The sequence below is a fragment of the Eretmochelys imbricata genome, chromosome 2 (assembly GCF_965152235.1).
Source record: "Eretmochelys imbricata isolate rEreImb1 chromosome 2, rEreImb1.hap1, whole genome shotgun sequence".
Lineage (NCBI taxonomy): Eukaryota > Metazoa > Chordata > Testudines > Cheloniidae > Eretmochelys > Eretmochelys imbricata.
Genome location: NC_135573.1, coordinates 188,689,589 through 188,714,304, shown reverse-complemented (window position 1 = coordinate 188,714,304; position 24,716 = coordinate 188,689,589). Strand labels below are relative to the sequence as shown.

General features: G+C 47.1%; 1 protein-coding gene across 1 annotated transcript; it reads left to right on the top strand.

Annotated features, from left to right (window-relative positions):
* Window positions 1-6,996: 6,996 nt before the first annotated feature.
* Window positions 6,997-23,133, top strand: TMEM42 (transmembrane protein 42). Its single transcript, XM_077809279.1, has 3 exons — window positions 6,997-7,157; window positions 19,501-19,647; window positions 21,438-23,133. The coding sequence occupies exons 1-3, from the start codon at window positions 6,999-7,001 to the stop codon at window positions 21,579-21,581; spliced, it is 450 nt and encodes a 149-aa protein (XP_077665405.1). The 5' UTR covers window positions 6,997-6,998; the 3' UTR covers window positions 21,582-23,133.
* The last annotated feature ends 1,583 nt before the right edge of the window (window positions 23,134-24,716 follow it).

The window sequence follows — 24,716 nt, the reverse complement described above, 5'->3', positions numbered from 1 at the left end:
AACACAAAGTGTACAGTGCTCACTTTATATTTACTTTTGATTACAAATATTTGCATTGTAAAAAACAAAAGAAATAGTATTTTTCAATTCACCTAATACAAGTACATGATAATCTCTTTATCATGAAAGTTGAACTTACAAATGTAGAATTATGTACAAAAAAACCCTGCATTCAAAAATAAAACCATGTAAAAATTTTAGAGCCTACAAGTCCAATCAGTTCTACTTCTTCTTCTGCCAATTGCTAAGACAAACCAGTTTGATTACATTTGGAGGAGATAATGCTGCCAGCTTGTTATTTACAATGTCACCTGAAAGTGAGAACAGGCGTTTCCCTGACACTGTTGTAGCCAGTGTTGCAAGACATTTGTGCGCCAGATGCGCTAAAGATTCGTATGTCCCTTCATGCTTCAACCAGAATTCCAGGGGACATGCGTCAATGCTGATGACGGGTTCTCCTCGATAACAATCCAAAGCAGAGCAGACCAATACACGTTCATTTTCATTATCTGAGTCAGATGCCACCAACAGAAGGTTGATTTTCTTTTTTGGTGGTTCGGGTTCTGTAGTTTCTACATCGGAGTGTTGCTCTTTTAAGACTTCTGAAAGCAAGCTCCACACCTTGTCCTTCTCAGATTTTGGACCGCACTTCAGATTCTTAAATCTTGGGTCGAGTGCTGTAGCTATCTCTTTAGAATCTCACATTGGTACCTTCTTTGTGTTTTGTGAAATCTGCAGTGAAAGTGTTCTTAAAACAAACATGTGCTGGGTCATCATCCAAGACTGCTAGAACATGAAATATATGGCAGAATGCAGGTAAAACCAAGCAGGAGACATACAATTCTCCCGCAAGGAGTTCAGTCACAAATTTAATTCACGCATTATTTTTTAACGAGTGTCATCAGCACGTCCTCTGGAATGGTGGCCAAAGCATGAAGGGGCATACAAACGTTTAGCATATCTGGAACGTAAATACCTTGCAATGCTGGCTACAAAAGTGCAATAGGAACGTCTGTTCTCATTTTCAGGTGACATTGTAAATAAGTGGGCAGCGTTATCTCCCAGTAAATAAACTTGTCTTAGTGACTGGCTGAATGAGAAGTAGGACTGCATGGGCTTGTAGACGCTAAAGTTGTACATTGTTTTGTTTTTTTGAGTGCAGTTATATAGCAAAAAAAAAAAATCTACATTTGTAAATTGCACTTTCACTATAAAGAGACTACACTATGGCACTTGTATGCGGTTAATTTAAAAATACTATTTCTTTTGTTTATCATTTTTATAGTGCAAATATTTGTAATAAAAATACTATAAAGTGAGCAGTGTACACTTTGTATTCTGTGTTGTAACTGAAATCAATATATTTGAAAATGGAGAAAAAGACCCAAAATATTTAATAAACAACAGAATACCAATTGAAATTTAACTGTGCGATTACAACTGTGATTAATTTTTTTTTAATTGCAATTAATTTTTGAGTTAATCGCGTGAGTTAACTGCGATTAATCGACAGCCCTGTTTCCTCCTCCCCTTATTATTTTTATGTGGTTGTGTCTGCTTCTGGGCCTACCTGAAACTAAGAAACAAAACGAAGAGGCACACGAAAGCAAATAACCCAAATGGAAGGTGATGTAAATGTTTTCAAAGCCAGCTGAGATTCTGTTGAAGAAGACCGCTAGCTAGTGATAGAATGTCTTCACGGAATCTGTCTCCTACAATGAATAGGAAAGTCTTGTTTTGCCTCAGCCTGTACTTTTATTATCTGGCAATCTGAGACAAATTTTTGTTGTTGTTTTTACCAAATTGTCCAGAAACACTCATGGTTAACCAAAAAAACCACAGGCTCTTATCAATGTAACCCTTTTTTTCCCTTCCCCTTCCAATGTGTATTACCATCCCTGTCAAGTTGTGTCTTAACTTGGTGCCTGATCCTTCAAACCCTACTGAGTGTATTGACTGCTACTGAGACTAGTCCCCTTATAATCTCCAGATCTACTCTCCGCAAGAAAGCACTATGCCCCGTGATAAGCATGTGCAGGATCTGTCCCTTAAATTGTAAGGTCTTTGGAGTAGGGATGTTGTCTTTTTTCCTCTGAAAAGCCCTACTGTATATTTACAGTGTTATAAAAATACTGATTAGCCTATGGTAATGATCTATTCCACGAACAATGTGTTTTTAAATGAATGAGTTATACAGCTTTCTGGGTACATGAATGAGAAAAAAATGTTAGATCTTTCAGCACAAATGTTTAATTTATTAGGGACAGGGATAACACAGCAGGGTAAAGTACTCTTATATTTTATATACATCTGTGGGTCTTGTTAAGCAGCTGTTCTATGCAGTTAAGGAATTTATATATTTTAAAATGTTCTGTTTTGCTATTTGTAACTCCATTTTGTGCCTTCAGTAGATGTTATACTTATTAAAGAATTAATATTTCCATCCACCTCAGACTCTGTTTTCAAATATTCTAAACCATTGAAATGCTGCCTAGAGAACCTTTCCGCTCTGTGTGTCTGGGGAGGCACCTCCTAGGCATAGTTTGGATTGCAGAAGTAGGAAGTGGTCTTTCAACTAGATCTCTCAGTTCACAATACAGAACTGGTTTGCAAAAAATTTTTCTTTTTTCAAAATTGACAATTTTTTCCATGGAAACTACTCTGCATTTTTTACCCATTTCTGTACACAATTTGGATTCAGTGTATCATTCATTCAGAAGGGCTCGATCCACCACTCTTTCAGACAAAGAGAGATGCCAACCTTGCTCTGAGACTTCTAAGGACAGGGGCGTGTGCAGGAATTTTAAATGTTACTGCTTTTCGTGGGGGGCACATTAAACACACACATTTTATACACATTACACCATGTCACACGCACATAATTCATATTCAAAGAAATAAATGGCAGTATATTCACCATTTCAATGAACTGTACCTGTAAGGCACCCGGAATATAGGTTCCTTAACCTAATGGGGGGAACATATGCAAACCGCGTAGGCACACGTGCATCCATAACCTCATGTTATGGGGTTACATGTATGAGCTCACTGAGTTTGCATACTGCATGTTAGTAATCAAAAACACAGTAGAAAAAGGGAGGGGAGCAGAGAGCTCCTCCAGACACAGGGCCCAGGTGCAGAGCCCAGAACTCCTCCCACCCCGGGGCGAGTTCCAACACCGGCAGGGAGAGTGAGCTCCTGCACCAGGGCCTGGTGGGGAATGCAGAAATCCTCCACGCTAGGGGCACAGAACTCCTCCAGCCCTGTGGCTGCAGTGGGCAGAGCTCTCTCGCTCTCCCCACCACAGCCCTGGGAGGGAGGAGTTCTGCATCCACTGCTGATTACTGGCGGGGCCATGCCCCTGCTTGCCCCCCTTTGCACACACCCCTGTCTAGGGATGTTCATGAATAAAATTAGGGAGTTTGCATGGACCTCTCTCAACCCATCTCTCCTCCTGCTGGAGAAACAGGGACCTCTTGCTCCTCCCCTCTGCATCTGTGGCCAAGAGGGGACCTACCCCCTCCTCACTGCACCCCTGATCCTTCCCACCCTCAAACAGGGACATGGGGAGGAGCAGCCTTGGGAAAGCTGCCCTTCTATGCCACTGACGGCCTTTAATTATCATGGCCAGGCCTAGGTCCTTCCTGGGATGATCCATCTCTTCTCCCTCCTCTGTTTTGTTCCCTCTTTGCCACCACCGCTCCTCCTGCCCCTCCAGCTTCCTTTCCTCCTCTGCAGTCTGTGCAGTGGGAGCTGAGCCAGAGACAAACTGGTGAGCGTCAGCAGGGGTTAGGGCACTTGGTACCTAGAGCAGGTTAACATAGTCCAGCAGAGTCCACTTGTGGCAGTTAGAGCACAACACCACAGCCTGTGACGTGGGTGGTGAATCCAGCAGTGCCCCAACCCATTCAAGATTGCCATAGCTTGCCTCCTATCAGACCCTCACTGTGCAGTCTGTGCATGTACCACAGGGGCAGTGGAGAAAGCGGCCTCCTGTGGCACTATTTGCTGTTTGTTGGACCCCAGGGGTAATGAGTGACACACATTTTATTTCTATATATTATGTATATAAAATGTGTATGCTCTTGCTTGCAAAATGAATAGATCTAAGCCTCAATTAGTAATTTCATAACTACTATGTAGAAACTGGAAGTATTATGGGACGTTAGGGAGGGCTGGCATCTGTTACAGGATCTTCTCATGGAGGTTCCCCCAAACTATGACTCCAACTCATTCTGGGGGTGGCAAGGTTTACCTACCTGTGTGCCTCAGCTGAATGAGTTGTGGTTCCGCTGCAGAACTCAGCAGATCCTCTGGAGTCTGCAGGAGGCGAGGACCAGCTGGGTGAAGACCTTATGCACCCATACACATTCCAACAGCTCCTGTCCTCCACTCCTTGGCAGTCCAGCCTCATTAGAGCTGCTCTACCAGAGCCACATCTGACTGTAGCTCTCCTTGGATCCCCCTTTACAAAAGTGCAGTGCAGAGGGTTGCTACAGCAAAAGCAAAGAGCTCTACTGCTTTTACTGGGTAATCCCCACAGGGCTGAGAGGGGAACAATGCCCCTTCTCCCCTTTCAGAAAGGAGAGACAGTTCCATGAGGACAGCTGAGCTCTATTTCAATGGAAGAGCCATTATATCTGCACACAGAGAGGAATTTCTGTTTAGAGAGATAGGGAAATGAGCTGGGCTACATTTTTGTTTTAAGACCTCCACAAAATTGACTGTGGTTATTCTGGCCAGTAAACCTACCACCTCAGGTTGTGAGCCTCTCATTTCGCAAGCTAAACAGAGTGGGACCTTGTCCGTTCTTCTCAAGGAAAAATTCAGTGCTGTAGGTAAGTAGGTGGTGCTCTTTGCTCGCCTTGTCTAAAATTGACATGATACAATAATACAAACAAAGGGGTGAGGAAAAATGGGGGAGTGGAAAACAACAGTAGAATAATATGGCTACTCGGGTTAGTTATGTGTTTCTTGTTCTAATGTATGTTCTGTATTATATCTGTCTACCAGAGCTGGTGTGCTGGAGAGAGAGGAATATTATTAGTAATTTTTAAAAATTGAAATTTCAAAATTCAAAAGATGTTGATCACTCTCTTCTACATACCCTGCCACCCATCCACATGCATATAGTCTTTGCTATCTTGTTTGCATCTAAAAATTTTCCACCAGACCGCTGAACATTATATAAACCATGAAAACTGACTCCTCCCCACAACCTATGCCCTTTATATATTTGTTAAAATGTGTGTATATTATATGTATATAAACACAACCCACTAAAATTGTAAAAAAAAAATATATATATATATATATATATAGTACTGAACCAAAGCTCTAGTGTGAGGCACTGTGCTGTTGAAGTTGTCACTTTGTGCGTTTGCTGTTAACTCAGTATTATGACAACTTGTGGTCAGTGAAGACTTCCTTGTGCTTTTCATAAGGGTATAATCTTACCTTCAGTGTCCTAGGATGGCCCAGGAAGGTAGAGGGGCGAGGTGAGCTTAATTGATCTTTCCTATTTCTAATGTTAATGCATGGCTGAAAGGTCTCCATGTATATAAAAAGAAAATATCAACATGCAAACAAGCCACACACAAAAACAGCATTGGGGTGTATTAAACTTAGCCTATGAGTGAGTACTATTAGGCCATTATCACTGCCTTTCAGGCATAACTTGATGTACAGGGAAACAATTCTGGAATATGTGTGATGGTCCTTATTTACAACAGCAACACTCTATGTTCAACAGTGCCAATGGAAGCTCACAAAGGGAGCATGACCAAGATTGATCATTGGCCATCAGGCCCCAGCTGTCACTGACCACAGATCTGTCACGTTAGCAGTCTTCATAAAGCAAAGTAGCCTGGAAGAGGTCCAGAACCAGATTGTCTCATTATGACTCAAGCTGAAAAGCCACCAATACTTTTTTGTATTTAACCTTCCCTAGAAACGTTCAGCCTAGAATTAGTCAGCATAGTGGCAGCCAAGGTAGGTTTCGTGAGCAGGGGCCAATGTGAGAACACATGGACTGCTCCTCTCAAGTGAAGTATTTTATTTTCCCCATCAGTAGAGCTCCGTGACTTCTGCGGGGGCCAGTGTGGCTGACCCCAGGGCCGCCCAAGCAGCTGGTTCTGGGGCCAGCTGCTCAGGTGGCCCCGGGGCTGGGCACATCAGCCACTGCTGGAGGGGCTCTGCAACCAGCTGTTCTGGCGGCCCCGCAGCCAGCCGCATCGGCCGCTGCTCAGGCAATCCCCGGGGCTAGCTGCCAGGAGCCTCCCAAGCAGTGGCCGGCGCGGCTGGCCCAGGGGACTGCCTGAGCAGTGGTCTCTGGGCGGCCGGTGCAGCCACTCTCAGCAGCCCCCAGTAGCAGCAGCCCCCGGCTTCCCCCCAGCAGTGACCCCCTTAAGATTTAGTCAAGGGTATTCACAGCCCCTGAATTTTTGTGCATTGCCCGTGACTCTTACTAAAAATACCCTTGACCAAACCCTAGCCTTACTCATCAGTAATGAAATGATCCAGCTCCTCTGGGACCTACACAGGCCCTGATGAGCAAGGACACCTCTTTCAACAGCTGGGTCCCAGAGCGCCACCTACCGGACAAGAGCTGGTTGGAACGATCTCAGCTCAAGCGCAGGTCGAGCCGCTGCAGCAGCAGGAGGCTGCAGGCCCCGATGTGACTGGTCGTAGCGGCGCGTGGGACGAAGCCCGGCAGACTCTCTCCCGCGCAGAGGCGCTCGAGCAGGGCAAAGCTCCCACGTGCCCAGTCAGGCAGTTACTCCAGCCTCACTCCCACAGCCGGCTGTAGCGCGTGCGCAGAGTAGTGCAGGGGCGGGAGCAGCGGACGCCCCTCCCCCAGACAAGGAAGCTTGGAGCGGGAGCGCTATGCAGCCAGCAGGCGGGGCGGGCCGTCACGTGACGTGAGCTCGCCAGAGACCCGGAAGAGCCGCCGGCTGCCTCGCCACGTGGCTCCGCCGCCGGGCTGGGGTCGCGCTGCGATGCGGGCCGGCTGGGGCGCCGCGCACTCGGCCGTGGCCGGCCTGCTGGGGGCGCTGGCCGCCTGCTCCGCTAAACTGGCTCTGGGCGCCGGTTACCTGCGGGAGGCGTGTGCCGCTGCGGCCGGAGGGGAGGAGGCGGCCGCCGGCGCCTGTGTCTGGGTAAGAGCCGGGCAGCTGCTCCCGGCCTTGGCTGGCCACTGAGCGCCGCTTCCCCCATCGGGGGCGGCGGCGCGGGGAGGCGGAGAAACCAGCCCCTGCGTGATCTGCCCTGGAAGAGACGCGCAGTCCGTGCCCGAGCCGGTCTCCCCCCGCCCCTCCCCTCCGCCAGGAGCCCCAGCACCGCTGTAGTTGCTCTCCCGGCTGCCCAGAGCCACGCCGGCGCGCACCCGTCCCGGCGCCGTCAGCCCCGAGCCCTTCCTTGTGCCTCGGGGGAGCTCAGGCAGAGCTCCGATAAAACGTGAACATGCTCCACCGACCCTTGGGTATGGCTTTGTCAGGAGCAGGGTAATATCCAAAGGTGCTGGCTGGGCAGCCTTCCCCTTGGGAGTACGTAAATACCTGTCCCCTCTCCTGTGGATGTGCTTAGGGGTAAAGTTTTTCCATTAAAAGGACAGGCCATATTTTGGATGAAGCTGTGAGCCATCCTTTCAGAGAGAAAAGAAGGACATTGCAAGACCCTTCAGTGTGCACCCTGTGTCCTATATGGCTGCCCCAAGCAGTTCTGTTCTGTGTCCCTCTTCCCTTGTGAAAACGAAACTGACAAGAATTTAAGTCCCAGGGCTTGGCTACACTTGCAGATGTAGAGCGCAGTGCGTTAAACCTGCCTTCTGAGAGTGCAGCAGGGAATGCACTGCAGTGTGTCCGCACTGACAAGCGCACTGGCCTGGCCACATTTGTGGCACTTGCAGCGGCATTGGGAATGGTGCATTATGAGTAGCTATCCCACGGAGCCCCTCTTCCCATTCTGGCGCTGTGGCTTGTGGAAAGGGGACGGGGAGTGTGGGGCATTCTGGGTCCTGTCCCAACGCCCCTGTGATGCATCGGTTTGCATCCCAGCATTCCCTTTGCTTCCATCCACATTTGGCGCCATCTTTCAACGTTTTTTGTATTGCGCGCTCTGTTTTCCCTTTCGGTCTGCGGGAATGGATCCTGAAGTGCTGAGGAGTCTCACCAGTATGTCACATTTGGCAGTGGAGTTACTCCTTATGATCCAAAGTGACAGTGAGGACTCTGACGATGACATTGACTCGAGTAACGCTTATGATGCGAGTTTGCTTGTAGCATTCACGGACATGCTCACCACCGTGGAACGCCACTTTTGGGGTCGGGAAACAAGCACTGAGTGGTGGGATCACATCGTCATGCGAGTCTGGGGTGACGAGCAGTGGCTGCAGAACTTTCGGATGAGAAAAGCCACTTTTATGGGACTGTGTGAGGAGCTCGCCCCACCCTGCGGCGCAAGGACATGAGACTGAGAGCTGCCCTGCCAGTGGAGAATCGGGTGGCTATTGCAATCTGGAAGCTGGCAACTCCAGACAGCTACCGATCGGTCACTAACCAATTTGGAATATGAAAGTCGACCGTTGGAATCGTGTTGATGCAAGTTTGAAGGGCCATTAATCACATCCTGGTCAGAAGAACCATGACTCTGGGTAATGTGCATGACGTGGCTGACTTTGCACAAATGTGTTTCCCTAACTGCGGAGGGGCGGAAGTTACTAGATCGCAGGCCCTGGATCTCATGGGAGACTTCAATCACCCTGATATCTGCTGGGAGAGCAATACAGCAGTGCACAGACAATCCAGGAAGTTTTCGGAAAGTGTAGGGGACAATTTCCTAGTGCAAGTGCTAGAGAAACCAACTAGGGGCAGAGCTCTTCTTGACCTGCTGCTCACAAACCGGGAACAATTAGTAGGGGAAGCAAAAGTGGATGGGAACCTGGGAGGCAGTGACCATGAGATGGTTGAGTTCAGGATCCTGACACAGGGAAGAAAGGAGAGCAGCAGAATACGGACCCTGGATTTCAGAAAAGCAGACTTTGACTCCCTCAGGGAACTGATGGGCAGGACCCCTGGGAGAATAACATGATGGGGAGAGCTGATTGTATTTTAAAGAACCCTTTTTGAGGTTACAGGGACAAACCATCCCGATGTGTAGAAAGAATAGTAAATATGGCAGGCGACCAGCTTGGCTTAACAGTGAAATCCTTGCTGATCTTAAACACAAAGAAGAAGCTTACAAGAAGTGGAAGATTGGATAAATGACCAGGGAAGAGTATAAAAATATTGCTCGGGGATGCAGGAGTGAAATCAGGAAGGCCAAATCACACCTGGAGTTGCAGCTAGCAAGAGATGTTAAGAGTAACAAGAAGGGTTTCTTCAGGTATGTTAGCAACAAGAAGAAAGTGAAGGAAAGCGTGGGCCCCTTACTGAATGAGGGAGGCAACCTAGTGACAGGATGTGGAAAAAGCTAATGTACTCAATGCTTTTTTTGCCTCTGTCTTCACAAACAAGGTCAGCTCCCAGACTGCTGCACTGGGCAGCACAGCATGGGGAGGAGGTGACCAGTCCTCTGTGGAGAAAGAAGTGGTTCAGAACTATTTAGAAAAGCTGGACGAGCACAAGTCCATGGGGCCGGATGCACTGCATCTGAGAGTGCTAAAGGAGTTGGCGGATGTGATTGCAGAGCCATTGGCCATTATCTTTGAAAGCTCATGGCCATCGGGGGAAGTCCCGGACGACTGGAAAAAGGCTAATGTAGTGACCATCTTTAAAAAAGGGAAGAAGGAGGATCCTGGGAACTACAGGCCAGTCAGCCTCACCTCAGTCCCTGAAAAAATCATAGAGCAGGTCCTCAAGGAATCAATTCTGAAGCACTTAGGGGAGAGGAAGGTGATCAGGAACAGTCAGCATGGATTCACCAAGGGCAAGTCATGCCTGACTAATCTAATTGCCTTCTATGACGAGATAACGGGCTCTGTGGATGAGGGGAAAGCAGTGGACGTGTCGTTCCTTGACTTTAGCAAAGCTTTTGACACGGTCTCCCACAGTATTCTTGCCAGCAAGTTAAAGAAGTATGGGCTGGATGAATGGACTATAAGGTGGATAGAAAGTTGGCTAGATTGTCGGGCTCAACGGGTAGTGATCAATGGCTCCATGTCTAGTTGGCAGCCGGTATCAAGTGGAGTGCCCCAAGGGTCGGTCCTGGGGCCGGTTTTGTTCAATATCTTCATAAATGATCTGGAGGATGGTGTGGATTGCACCCTCAGCAAGTTTGCAGATGACACTAAACTGTGAGGAGAGGTAGATACGCTGGAGGGTAGGGATAGGATACAGAGGGCCCTACACAAATTAGAGGGTTGGGCCAAAAGAAATTTGATGAGGTTCAACAGGGACAAGTGCAGAGTCCTGCACTTAGGAGAGAAGAATCCCACGCACCACTACAGACTAGGGACTGAATGGCTCGGCAGCAGTTCTGCAGAAAAGGACCTAGGGGTTACAGAGGACGAGAAGCTGGATATGAGGCAGCAGTGTGCCCTTGTTGCCAAGAAGGCCAATGGCATTTTGGGAAGTATAAGTAGGGGTATTGCTAGCAGATGGAGAGATGTGATCATTCCCCTCTATTTGACATTGGTGAGGCCTCATCTGGAGTACTGTGTCCAGTTTTGGGCCCCACACTACAAGAAGGATGTGGAAAAATTGGAGAGAGTCCGGCAGAGGGCAACAAAAATGATTAGGGGACTGGAACGCATGACTTATGAGGAGAGGCTGGGGGAACTGGGATTGTTTAGTCTGCAGAAGAGAAGAATGAGGGGGGATTTGATAGTTGCTGTCAACTACCTGAAAGGGGGTTCCAAAGAAGATGGATCTAGACTGTTCTTAGTAGTAGGAGATGACAGAATAAGGAGTAATGGTCTCAAGTTGCAGTGGGGGCAGTTTAGGTTGGATATTAGGAAAAACTGTTTCACTAGGAGGGTGGTGAAACACTGGAATGCATTACCTAGGGAGGTGGTGGAATCTCCTTCCTTAGAAGTTTTTAAGGTCAGGCTTGACAAAGCCCTGGCTGGGATGATTTAGTTGGGGATTGGTCCTGCTTTGAGCAGGGGGTTGGACTAGATGACCTCCTGAGGTCCCTTCCAACGCTGATAGTCTATGATTCTATGATAGATGGCATGCATATTTCAATTCTGGCACCCCCCCTGCCTGACCTCAGAGTACGTTAGTCGGAAGGAGTATTTCTCTATGGTTCTCCAGGCGCTTGTGGGTCACCGTGGGCGTTTCATTGACTTTAACGCAGGCTGGCCTGGAAAGGTGCATGACGCACGCATCTTTCGGAACACTGGCCTGTTCAGGAAGCTGCAAGCTGGGACTTTTTTTTCCAGACCAGAAGATCACCGTAGGGGAAGTCGAAATGCCCATTGTGATCCTTGGAGACCCAGCTTACCTTTAATGCTGTGACTCATGAAACCCTACACAGGGAGCCTTGACAGCAGCAAGGAGCAGTTCAACAACTGGCTGAGCCAGTGCAGAATGACTCCTCCTGTATATTCCTGATATTGCGTCACCTAGGGACGGGGCCTAATGCAAAAAAGAATTAAGTGTTTTCACCAATAGTGAAGTGTTTACACCCACACTCGTGGGAGTGAGAGCTATAGACAAAAGCTATGGCCTACAGCAAGAGAGATGGATAGCCCTGGGATAGTTGCTGTAATCACTGTATTTCTAAATAATGTGGTCATCCCTCTCTCTACTAAAGCTTTGTAATACATTCAAATCGTTATCATCAGTTCCCAGGATTCCTTCATGTATCCACTCTGAAACCACTGGCTGTGGCGTTGTTCCTTCAGCTGTTATGGCTTTTCTTCTCATGGTTCGTATCTTTATGACAGAAAATAAATTGCTTATTTGATTCTTTGCCGCAAATATCTCCAATGGCTGGTGATGCACCACTGGATGGGGAGGGCTCTGAGTTACTACAGAGAATTCTTTCCCACGTGTCTGGCTGGTGGATCTTGCCCACATGCGCAGGATCTAACTGATTGCCATATTTGGGGTTGGGAAGGAATTTTTCCCCGGGTCTGTTTGGCAGAGACCCGGAGGGGATTGGGGGTTCGCCTTCCTTTGAAGCATGGGTCACTGGCAGGTCTAAACTAGTGTAAATGGTGGATTCTCTGTAACTTGAAGTCTTGAAATCATGATTTGAGGACTTCAGTAACTCAGCCAGAGGTTAGGGGTCTGTGACAGGAATGCGTGCGCGAGGTTCTGTGGCCTGCAGTGTGCAGGAGGTCAGACTAGATGATCATGGTGGTCCTTTCTGACCTTAAAGTCTCTGAGGTCCCTCTTAGATGTAGCATCCCTGCACCGATTCCTCAGGAATGCCTGGGTGGTTTTCCTCTTAGATGAATGCCAAAATCATTCCTTAGCATGCTATACTGTAACTCAGCAATTCATAGCGCAATGTCGTTGTAGTTAACATGAGACTGACAAATGCACAGCAGTAACTGTGAATATAAAGCCAATAAATAGGATCAAAAGTTTCTGGTGCCATTTTTGATAAAACTGTACAAGGGAGGAAGCTAGCGTGATATGGGAAATGGCTGCAGTCCAACCCAGAATGATCTTATTTGTAGCCTTATTCCATAATTTTTCATGTAATTGGTGGATATTATTGCACTTCAAAATAAACAGGAAACATTTGTTCTCTTGCTAAGAGCTTTCTCTTCTCCTTCCAGTTCTTTTTCTCTTTCCTTTTCCTTTCGTTAAAAAAAAAAACTAGATGCAGTTATTGATTTCCAACATGCCTCGCCTCAGATTCTGTGTTTAACTTTGTTCAGTGATCAAAGGTCTTTGCTGTTTTACATTTTGATTTCCTATTTTAGTTACCACAATGTTTACAAACAGAAGTATGTATCACGTCTGGTTTGGATTTGCATACGCATACAGTAAAAGATTATTTCTGATTTAAATCAAGAGGTGTAGGCAATATGAAAAACCACATGGGGAGAATTGTTTAGTCACGTAGCAAACATTATCGACAGATCCAAAATTGTACTTGCTGGATTACAAATGCCAAGAGACTACAATTATTTTGCATCACGTAAATAATGAGCAACTATGTATGATGAGGTTAGTGAAGTTTTTAAAGCACACACCGAAAAGTATGTCAGAGAGTCTAGACACTTACACAGGCTAGAACAATTTGAGGTCCAAAGGAAAAACCACAAAAAACTGGATTGGACATATCAGGCCCTAACTCAGGAAATGGGAAATTTACCCTTTCTAATTATTAGAGCTGGTTAATTTTTTTTTGCATATCCTCCTCCACCCTTTTTAATTTTCAAAAATATTCAAAATTTTGAAATTCCAAAAAACGCTGATCCTCTCCATAATGACGGGAAAAAAATTAAAAATGGTGACCAGCTTTGCTAATTTTTATTTGAAGCAGGGATGACCAGCATGTCTGTTTTGTGCAGTGGAATGCTAAACGCTAGTGTACTGTTCACTTGCTAGGTGCCGCTCTGTAAAATACCTTATTTAGGCTAACCTTAACCATACCTGGCAGAGCATTAAAGGATCTTACAATGAACACATCCGGTGTGTATAAGGAAGCTCTGTAGCCAGTCCATATCTGTACAGAAGTACATGACAGATTTTCTTTTTTAAAAGCAAGTTGTTTCTCCCAATTGCCTGTTTCTAACTCCATCTTGAACAAGAATTTAGAACTTACATTATTTAGAATTTAGATTATTTAAGACAAAAAAGGGACCATTATGATCACCTAGCCTGGTAATGAGAAGTATTTTTGTTACAGGCACATCTTGTTGGGCCCTTTTAAAATATAAAAATAATATGTTGAATTTAGTTGGGTTTTTATTTCTAAATTCCCACACCCCCCTGCCCAGCAGTAACACTATACAGAAATGTAACACTCGCCTGAGAAAGCTGAGACTGTCTGATACAAAGGGGCAGAGGGCCAAGCTATGAAGAAGGGGCTAGCACAAAGGGAAGCAAATTCAGCATCGTCAGGCCCACCCCAGCACTCACTGACCCAGGACGCAGCAGGAGAAACCCCAAGAGGCAGTTGGTGTCTGAACACAATCACCCCTTGTGACAAGGCTCACCAAAGAAGTGGTGCGTATGGAGTGGGAGGACTCACCCCGTTAAGGACTTTGAGGGAGGGAATTTCAAATGTGCTCAGCTTTAGCCTAACTTGGTGTCCGTTGAAGTCAAGGGAGCTTTACCACTAACTTCAGTGGGAACAGAGTTAGGCCAATGCTGAGTCTTTTCAAAATCTCACCCTAGTCGCCTACAGTCAGCCCACTGGAGGACACAGTATAAACAATGGAGCACAGGTATAAACTGGCTCACTGGGGTGGAGTAGACATGACCAGTGTGCAGTTTCATCCCGAACAAGCTGTATGCAAAGACCTGCTGTAAAGTCAAATCAGGGCCTGTGGCAGGGCAGGGGTAAACCCCTTTAAGGCCCTGCCAAAATGCTGGCTGCAGCCTGCTCTCCGGCCAGGGGTACGAGACAGGTATTCAGGAGGGAGCCCAGCTGCAAGCCCTAATGAGGGCTGGCTCAGAGGAACATGCTGAGCTAAGTACTGACAGCTGGGCTGAGGCATGAGAGGGTATTGCTGTCTCCTTACCAAAGAAGGAAGCCTCAAAAGCCAGGAGACCCTGGGGAGGGTCTGTGGGTCACTAGCTGTTGGGGGATCTGGGAACTGCACAAACACTGTAAGTAAAGACACTTGGACAATCCAGCAAAAGAAGGCGTGGAAGATTCTTTATTATACCAGCCTAAACACAGGGCGCAGGCTCAAGAGGGAGGAAGCCTGCGGATACCCTGTGGCAGGGCCCTAATAAGAAAAACGTGTAGAATTAAGCCAGTCTCTGAATTTGCTATGTGGGCCATTGTCTTTAATCTTGACCACCAGGTATTGTGTGCTTCACAAAATCCAATTGCCTCCCCAGGCTAGCAGGAAACAGTTTGTCCCTACCATGAACATAGGCCTCCTCCTGGGCCTTGCTATTTAAGGCACCAGAGCATGAGGCAAAGAGCAGTTAATCCCCATGGAGAAGGCAACACCTTCCAAGTGTGTTTGTTCAAAGGCTCATACACCAATATCAATTAAAGATTGATTTTTTAGGTATTTAGTTGTGTCTAGCATAAGGTATATACCATGAAGGCTTGGCCATTAATCTAGCGCACAGAAAAAAACTGGTTTTTTCTACCCTCATGCACTCATGGGATGTTTGCAGGGCTTTTTTGCCACTGCAGTTTCCTCCCTCACCTCTCTATATTCTTACTTCAAGGACATAACATACAGCAGATTAGGGCATGAAACCCAGGTATATTAATGGGGGAAGTGGGAGATTTGCAAATAATGTAAGGTTCTTAAATAAAACAAAACTGCAGCCTTTTTCCAGACCGAGGCCCTGATCCTACAACAAGCCATGCACAGAGAGACGGGCCTGTCCACCCAGAGCTCATGGCAGGATCACACCCTGGGTTTTATTTCTAATCACACCCGCAGGTTCATTTTGTCTTAGAAACTTGCTAGTGTTGGAAGGTGCTTGAATTTAGCAGTCGCCGGATTACACTTGGATGTTTGCCTTGTAGCGCAGAGATCTCTCTCTGGTGGGTCTGCTCTCCCTGGAGTATGCAGAACCATTTACAACACAACTTTGTTCTCTCAAATGCCTCTCAGCAGAAACGTGATTTGCCTCTGCTCTAATGTCTCCCTGCAAATACTGTGTCAGAATAGCTAGCAGAAGGGTGGTAAGGAGCAATGGTTTGATCCTGAATTGGTTTCTATCTGATTTTCGTATCATGCTTTGGACAGGTTCTGGATCAAATTCAGCCTTTCTTAAACAAGCACAACTCCAGGGTTCAATGCGCTCTCTTAGGCCAGGACTGAATTCGGCCCATTGTGTGCCGCAGGAAATAAGTGGTTTAGACGCATTGAAGCCTGAATCGGAGGGCTTTCTAGATTGTTTTGTTTTCCTTAGCAGTATAGGACCGTTCGTGTTTTCCATACGTTTTGTAGTCTGAGCTAGCCAGAGGGGCTGGATTTTATCGCATAATCTATCAGTGAGTCATTCTCCATCTGTGATTGTTACATCCACATTCCAGTTGCTTCCTTCTGTGGTGGCATTAGTTGTCCCCTGCAATTTAGTATGTTCTTTTACTTATTTGTTTAGTTTGAGACACACAATTATATGCGGCTCGTTTCCCTTTTCTATTTTAATGTAACATAAAGTGGGGAGTTATTCTAGTGGTCATGAAAAGTGCTGATTGACAGCCACAAAGGTAGAAGTCCTCGTCTAGTACAACACTACAGGCAGTGGCAGTGTAGGATCCCCTACAACCACGCCTCCGCAGTATTGCTCTGCAGGATCCACTGCTAGCAAGGCAGAAGTTCACTCTGCAGGACCATTCATCCTTTTGGCCATTCTGCTGAGGACTCAGGTTGTGGGGGAGATTTGGTGGAGCGGCCATCTGTTCTCTAGGAATTGTGGAAGACCAGCTCATTTCAGATTGGTAACTGAGCAAATGGCCAGAAGGTAACAATTCATACGCAGGTTTCAGAGTAGCAGCCGTGTTAGTCTGTATCCGCAAAAAGAAAAGGAGTACTTGTGGCACCTTAGAGACTAACCAATTTATTTGAGCATAAGCTTTCATGAGGTGAATGCCCTCATGAAAGCTTATGCTCAAATAAATTTGTTAGTCTCTAAGGTGCCACAAGTACTCCTTTAATTTATACTCGGTATAGGCCTGAACTGAACTGATTTCCTGAACAGCTGCTGAATACTGCTGATTCCCATGAACAATCCCCTGAGCTATCTAGTCTCCTAACAGCTTTCTCTTCCTTCTTTATCACTTGAGCAACAGCGGCAAAGAACAAGCACCTCCATATGCCAACATCCCACTGCCTCTGCTCCAGCGACACCCCCCCACACCCACATACAGCAGCAACTGGCAGATGGGCACAGGCACTCAGTTTCCTTTCTTCTCCTCGCGGCCCAGAACAGTCAATCCGGGGACTGAGATTTTGAAGAACTTTGGCCTCTGGTTCCTCTTTGGTAGCCTGAAGCTCAAAGGCTGAGAGCAGGTCTCTCAGATAATGCATTTCTAAGGGATATTCCAGCAAGGATAGATCCAGTTCTGAGGGAATTTTCCTCCATGAAGCAGTCTCCAGTTCACCCCACCCCACCCGAGGAACTAGAGTCTGATCACAAGATAAAGAACATGTGGAGCTTGGATGCAGTTGGAGGGTACTTACTTCTCCAGGGTCTAGGCCAAGGAAATTGAGAAACAGAAGCTCCAAGTCTGCTCAGAAGCTCAACATCTCCTACAGCAGAGGTGGGAAAACTATGGCCCGGGGCCACATCCGGCCCGTGGGACTGTCCTGCCCGGCCCCTGCCCTGCTGTGCCACACCGCCGTGTGGGCAGTGAGGCTGCAAGCTCCTGCCACTCTGAGCGACATGGTAAGGGGGCGGTGGCGGCGTGCACGCAGCAGTGCTACAGTTGGGGGCGGGGGGTCCTGGGGGGCAGTCAGGGGACAGGGAGTAGATTGGATAGGGCGGTCAGGGGGTGGGAAACGGGGGGTTGGGAAGGGCGTGGGAGTCCCAGGGGGGCCTGTCAGGGGGTGGGAGTGTGGATGGGTCTAAGCAGTCAGGGTACAGGGAACGGGGGGGTTGGATAGGGGGTAGGATCCCGGGGGAGGAGTGGTTTGGGTTGGGGGGTCCCAGGAGGGGGCAGTCAGGGAAGTGGGAGGGGGCGAATAGGAGGCAGGGGCCAGGCTGTTCGGGAGGCACAGCCTTCCCTACCCGACCGCAGTGGTGAGCTGGAGCCGGTTCGCCAGAACCAGTTGTTAAATTTAGAAGCCCTTTTAGAACCGGTTGTTCTGCGAGGGACAACCGGTTCTAAAAGAGCTTCTAAATTTAACCGGCCCAAAGTGGCACCTTAGGTGCCGACTTCACAGGTGCTCCAGTCCTGGAGCACCCAAGGGGAAAATTTGGTGGGTGCAGAGCACCCACCGGCAGCTCCCCGCCCCACCCCCGGCCCCAGCTCACCTCACCTCCACTCCGCCTCCTCCCCTGAACACGCCGCCCCGCTCTGCTTCTCCGCCCCCCAGGCTTCCTGCGAATCAGCTGTTCGCGCGGGAAGCCGAGGCGGGCTGAGAAGCAGGAGGCGGCTTCCCACTCAGGCCCAGGGAGGTAGAGCGGAGGTGAGCTCGGGGGGGGCATGAGTCGGGCCACCCATGCTGCAGCAGGTAACCCGGGGTGGGGGGTGCACAGGGGAACTACTCACCTCCGCCACCGTCGGCCTGAGCGGGAAGCTGTGGCCTGCTTCTCAGTCCTCCCCGGCTTCCCGCCGAACAGCTGATCGCGGGAAGCGGGGGTGGGACGGGGGCGGAGAAGCAGAGCGGGGCGGTGGGTTCAAGGGAGGAGGCAGAGGTGAGCTGGGGCCAGGCGCGGGGTGGGGAGCTGCCGATGGGTGCTCTGCACCCCACCAAATTTTCCCCGTGGGTGCTCCAGCCCCGGAGCACGCAGGGAGTCAGCACCTAAGGCGCCACTTTTGATGTGATCAGTGGCGGGAGCGACCGCTCCCCCTGCTCCCCCCAGCTACGCTCCCCCGCCCCTAGGAGCCAGAGGGACCTGCCGGATGCTTCCTGGGAGCTGCCCCAGGTAAGCACCGCCGGGACTCCCCACCTCGTCCTCCGGCAGGTGCCTCTGGCTCTTAGGGGTGGGGTGGGTACCCACTATGGTGGGCCACGAGACCCTCCTGCCCGGTTCTGGGGGCAGTCAGGGGCCAGGGGAGAGGGGTTGATGGGTCAGGAGTCCTGGGCGGGGGGCGTCAAGGAACGCCGGGGGGTTGGATGGGGCAGGAGTCCTGGGTGGCGGGGGGTGCACAACGACCCCCTCGTGGGGTGAGGAGGGAACCTGTTGTTAAGATTTTGGCAGCTCATCACTATCCGGCCCTCCATACAGTTTCGCACCCTGATGTGGCCCTCGGGCCAAAAAGTTTGCCCACCCCTGTCCTACAGGGTTATGTGCTCCATCAAATGCTTTTGAAGCTAATAGGAGTTGAGGGTGCTTGGTTTCTTGTAGGATCAAGCACTTACTGAGGGATTCTCCTTCATTCAGTGGTAGGTGGTAAACAGAAGAGCAACCGTTCTGTTTTTCCCACGTGTGTCTTTTTGTTTTTCACCTCCAGATTTTCTTTCTTTTGTGGTGTGGGAAAAAACAGGGCATCCTCTGATGTATCATCCATTTAAAATGTCAGAACAGTCTTCATAATTTGCCTCCTTTTTATACAGCATATTGGCAAATGTAGAAACACAACAGTTGAGATTTCACAAAATAATGTTTGTAATTCAGGTCCAGGCCATTTCACAGTTTGTGACATTTTATTTTGCATAAAGTGTTTGCAAAATAATTGGGAGAGTCAACTATCAGTGAAAAAAATCTGTATTTCCACCTCCCCCTTCTGCAGTTACATGTGGTGCTCCGAGTAGGATGTGTCGGTCTGGTGTTTGCATGCAATGCTGTCATGTGGACCTTCTTTGCAAAAGCCCTGCACTACTCCTCTTCCTCAGCGACTGCCACGGTGACAACAACAGCCTCCAACTTCATCTCTTCGGTGAGTAGAACTGACGTCATAGATTTGAAGGCCAGAAGGGACCTCTGTGACATTGGAATTGCCAGCCTGGATCAGACCCCCAAGGGTCCATCTAGGCTAGTATTCTAACTGAGACCAGCACCAGATACTCCTAGGGTGACCAGACAGCAAATGTGAAAAATCGGGACAGGGGCTGCGGGGTAATAGGAGCCCATATAAGAAAAAGACCCAAAAATCAGGACTGTCCCTATAAAATCGGGACATCTGGTCACCCTAGATACTCCAGAGGAAAATGTAAGAACTCCAGATTAGGCAGATGTGGGATAATCACACCAAGGATCATCTAGTCTGATCTTCTACATGACACAGGCCATAGAATTTCTCCTAGTAATTTCTGTAGGGGAATTATTCTTCCCTACTACATAACCGAACGCTATCTTGCTCAATAGCTAGTGGTTGGTTTAGTGTTTATCATAATTTTCTGATAGGTGGAAACAGACTGGCCTTGTCACTGTGCATGCTTAAGACCTGGAGAGGAGAGACACTGTGAAGGTTTCGCTTTTACTTTGCATCACTCTTTACCAAGCCCCAAGCCAAAACCATGATGCATTTAGGAATATGGGGCGTTTTACACTTGTCCCTGCTTACCTGTAACTCTTCAACTGATACATTAATCTCTTTTTCCCTTCTTTAGATAACTCTTGTCGAGTTTTTAGCACTATGGGCTTGGTCCAAAGTCCAGTGAAGTCTTTCCGTTGACTTCAGTGAACTTTAGATCAGTCCCCTTGTTTCCAGAAAGATATTGATCATAGAAAATATTCAGAGATTACTGAGGAGACCAGCAAAAAAGATCAGGGTCTGCAGCATTGATTTGCAAGGAAGGTTTAAAACCGCTCATTTGGCCAAGAGATGACTTAAATACGAGAGGTGACATCCTGGGCACACTGAACTTGATGGGAATTTTGCCAAGGAGAGAGAAAGGAATTTAGGGACTATAAGTAAGAGTAATGGGATAAAATTAAGAAAAGGAAAATTAAAGTCAAATATGAAGAAGATATTCACATCTTAATCTGCAGAATAGTGTTTCAGGATAGTCTCATCCCTTGGGACATTTAAGAGAAGGCTTGGAAGGATCAGTAAATCAGTAAATGTCCGTAAACGTCAATTTTGCCATACACACACGAACCACTGAAATATATTTCCATCAGGGATCATTCAAATTTACAGCTGGGCAAAGTAAGAAGAATGTTGCTTGAGAACATATTTAAAGTTTGATGTAAAGATATTTATTTTGTATATTTTGACGTGATGTTGACAGTTGTGTGTTTTAATGATTATAAAGCTTTAGCTGTTTGAATCTCAACGTCTATTGTCATTAAATAATTGTCTTGACACCCCATAATTTCCCACAGCTGTGAATATGTAAATTGGGGTGGGGGAATGCTTAAAAGTCAACATTATCTGTCAAAATTATTAATAAAACTCAAAAATCAGCATCTGCCAAGTCTTTCTTTTGTACTGGGCTGGACAAAGCAACAGGGATCAATCTTGTATTGGCTTTACAGTGGATTGGATGACCTGGTAGGTCTTTTCCAACTTTAACTCTGGTGATTCTAAGTAGCAGCGGATGTTCCTGTTGGTGCGGTTGGAGTAGTTTTGTTAGGCAGGCTTTATACTAAGAATCACGGGTCAGATCATCTAGTGGTGTAATTCAGTGTACACACCAGCTGAGGATCTGCCCCAGGTTTTGTACTGGAGAAGATTTCTTTGCAACTCTGCCTTGTGAATGTATTTCTCTTTCCTTCCCTCAGGCTTTCCTGGGCAGGCTGCTCTTTGGAGAGACTCGTGCACTCTTGTGGTGGGTAGGAATCAGCGTGACACTCTGTGGACTCCTGCTGCTGCACACAGCTTCACCTCAGACAGAACAGCAGCAGTTTGAGAAGAAGGACAAATAACCTAAACCTGCTGGGTTAGTTTCTATGTCAACAATCTAATAACAAAATCAGCCTTTGGGCCTTTATGCTGTAAGTGGGTGATGCTCCACAGACTTGCTCCTTGGATGATTCTCCTTGGAATGTTGCTGTCATGGTTACAGGGCGAACTGTGCTTCGATTTTTTTTTTTTTTAACTCCCTCCCCTTAAGTGACAGCCTGACTTCCTGCTCCTCACTCCGGGTGGAACCGTGCAGTCCAACCAGTCTGGCTCTGAGTGTCAGACTCCTTGTTTCCCAATCATGTGTACCAAGGCCCAGCTGAGTTAGGCATCTGTAAGCCTTTTCGCTCTGGGGACCTGCGACCAGCAAAGTGGTTAAAAGTGACTCAAAACAGCTTCTTCAACACAATGCATTATGTATTCATTCCCACAGAGCAAAGGGTACAAACATTAAAAGGCTACATGCAGATTTCCCTTTAGCCTAAGCCTTAATCTTTCCTTGCCAGCTTTCATGTGTCTCAGCCAGCCCTCTTGTTTCTGTCTACACTTGTGAGAAGCTGACTGCCCCTGCCGCAATTGCTGTGTCTCTGTGTCCCCTTGCCAGTCTGTCAGCTCTCACTGACACTCCCAGGGCAGCCTCTCGCCACTCCTGTGGCCCTCACCCTTTTCTAGGCCTAGGGTCCTCTAATGGTTTAGTATCCTCCTTTTGATCCTTGGCTTAGCCTTAGGAAGAACAATCCATTCTAGCCTGGCTGGAGTCTGGTAGGGGTTATTCCCCCAATAAACAGCTTCTCCATTGCTTCTTCAGGACCCTCATCTATGTTATTGTGTTACCTTTCCTGCTTGGATCCTCTAACAACCCTTTTGCTCTAACTCCATGGTAAGTGACCCATCATAAACACACACAGCCGTGCATTGTATTTATAGAAAATAGTACAGCTATTTCCCGGTTACAGTGTCTGTTTAGAATCTCAGAGACTGTGACAACAGGGCTGGATTAAGGTGAACTAAAGCATTTGTACTGTACCATGAAGTAGAACAACACAGAAACTGTTTCATTTCTGTACACTGGTGGCACCTAGCACTATGTTCTTGGTAAATAATATATGCTACAGTGTTGCCAGGTGGATATTCAAGGAGTCAGATGCGAACTCTTGTCTCTCCAAGCCAATGGTACAATTCTTGGAGCAATTCTTGTTTTACATTTCAGCAAGGCAAAGGTGGGATATGGCGTATCGAATCATTGGCCCGAACTCTGCTCCTGTTCATTCTTATGTAAACTCTTTGACGTCACTAGGGTTGCGTGGATGTACTGGAAAGCAAGATTTGGCTAAGAGTCTGTAGAGATGGAAAAGACCTGTCAATTCATCTGCTGCAGTCTGTTCACTGACTGGGGTGGATTGTTCCCCTGTCTAGTTCTAAATGTCCCAAACAATGGGTGTTCCACCGCTTTCCTTAGAGGCTCATCACAGGATACCTCACTGCTAGGAAGTTTTTTCTATATCTTTAGCCTAAATATTACTTGCATCCTACGAGCCCCAGTCATATCTCTGTCCTATTCAACACACTAGAAAAAATTCCTCCCCCTCCTGGGTGTTTACATTCGTCATGTATTTATAGCCCGTTATCATGACTCCTCCATTTTGTCAATGCTTAACCGAGTTCCGTGCATTGAAATCTTTCCTCATAAACCAATCCCAGTAGACTCCACATCAGTTTTGTTGTTGAATTTCCTCAAATGTGTCAATACTGTATCTGTCCCATAAGGTGCCCTGATCGGAGTACGATATTCCTGGTGTAGTGATATCAGAGCCTTATGGACCATGACTGTTTTTCTTTTTCTATGACAATAGAGCTGTTTGGGGTTTTGGAAAGAGTGTTAAATGTTAACAGTGGTGTCCTTTTACGTTTTCTATGAGTTGATAAGTTTACTTTGCCACTGGAGTGGATTGCATACAGGTCAGAAACAAACAAAAAAATGGAAAACAAAACGATGAAATGGGGAAACTTGGGGTCCTTAGTATTTCTGTAAATATTTATAGGCTCGTAAGAGCCAGAGCAAAAGGACCATCGTGTCTATGCTCCCTGTAAGGGCCGGCCATAATCCTTCAGAAAGGAAGGAGTCAATGGAAAGTCAGAGGAGTCACTGGAGTCAGGGGAAAGACTTTGCGTACGGGATATTAAATTGATACTGCACCTGCCCTTTGGCAGAGTATCTGGACCAAAATTCTGCACTCAGTTATACCAGTGTAAATCTAAAGAAACTTCACTGACCTCCATAGTTAGTTCGGATTCATGCCAGTATTGCTGAGTATAGACTTTGGTCCTCTAGGTTTCTGAATGTGTATAGGTTCAGTACATCACATTCTGCAGAAAGTGTGACTTATAAGGTACGTATATTCTTTTTTCACCACATCTTTTATGAAGGCAATTTTAACAATAATCCTAATTCAAAGAAACAAAGGTACAAAAGGATTTGCACCTCTGTGCTGGATATTTCATCAGTTTGTTCTGGGATCACCAGTTCATCAGTATTTGCTTGTAACTATGGGAACTGAGGCCTTTAGCCATAATTTTAGCATTCTGCATGTTTGTAAGAGATGTGAGGCACCACTTTGGCCAAACATTAGGGTTACCAAGTTTATCTAGTCTTCTAGATCTTCAAGTGATCATACCAACTCTAAAAATATATCCTGCTCGTCTTGAGAGGCCCATCTGTAATGAACATTTAAAATGATTTTGGTTGACGTCCGCAAATTCAGAGAGCCAGTTCTCATCCAGGGCCCATCTGAGTCACCTGCATTATCAGAACCCTGGCCAGTGAGTATCTTTGGCTTGTCACCACTGGCAAATCTGCTCAATATCTGCCAGACGTCTAAAGGTAACCTGCAAAGGCGGGGTGCAGGTGGACGTTACGCTTGCACCATTTGTCTCTTCTTGCTGGTGTCTAAAATAAGCTTGATTTGGTTTGGTTTTGTCTTTTAAATGTTTTTTGGGTGTGTGTGCTTTTTTCAGTGTGTTTTTCACATTGGAAATTCAGGTCTTGTGTAACCTGAAGACTCTCTTGATAACTGCAGAGCTAACAGGATTCTGACAAACAGAGACCTAGGAAGTAGAAACCGACTGGCTGAGGGGGGAGATGATTCTTGTTTGCTTAC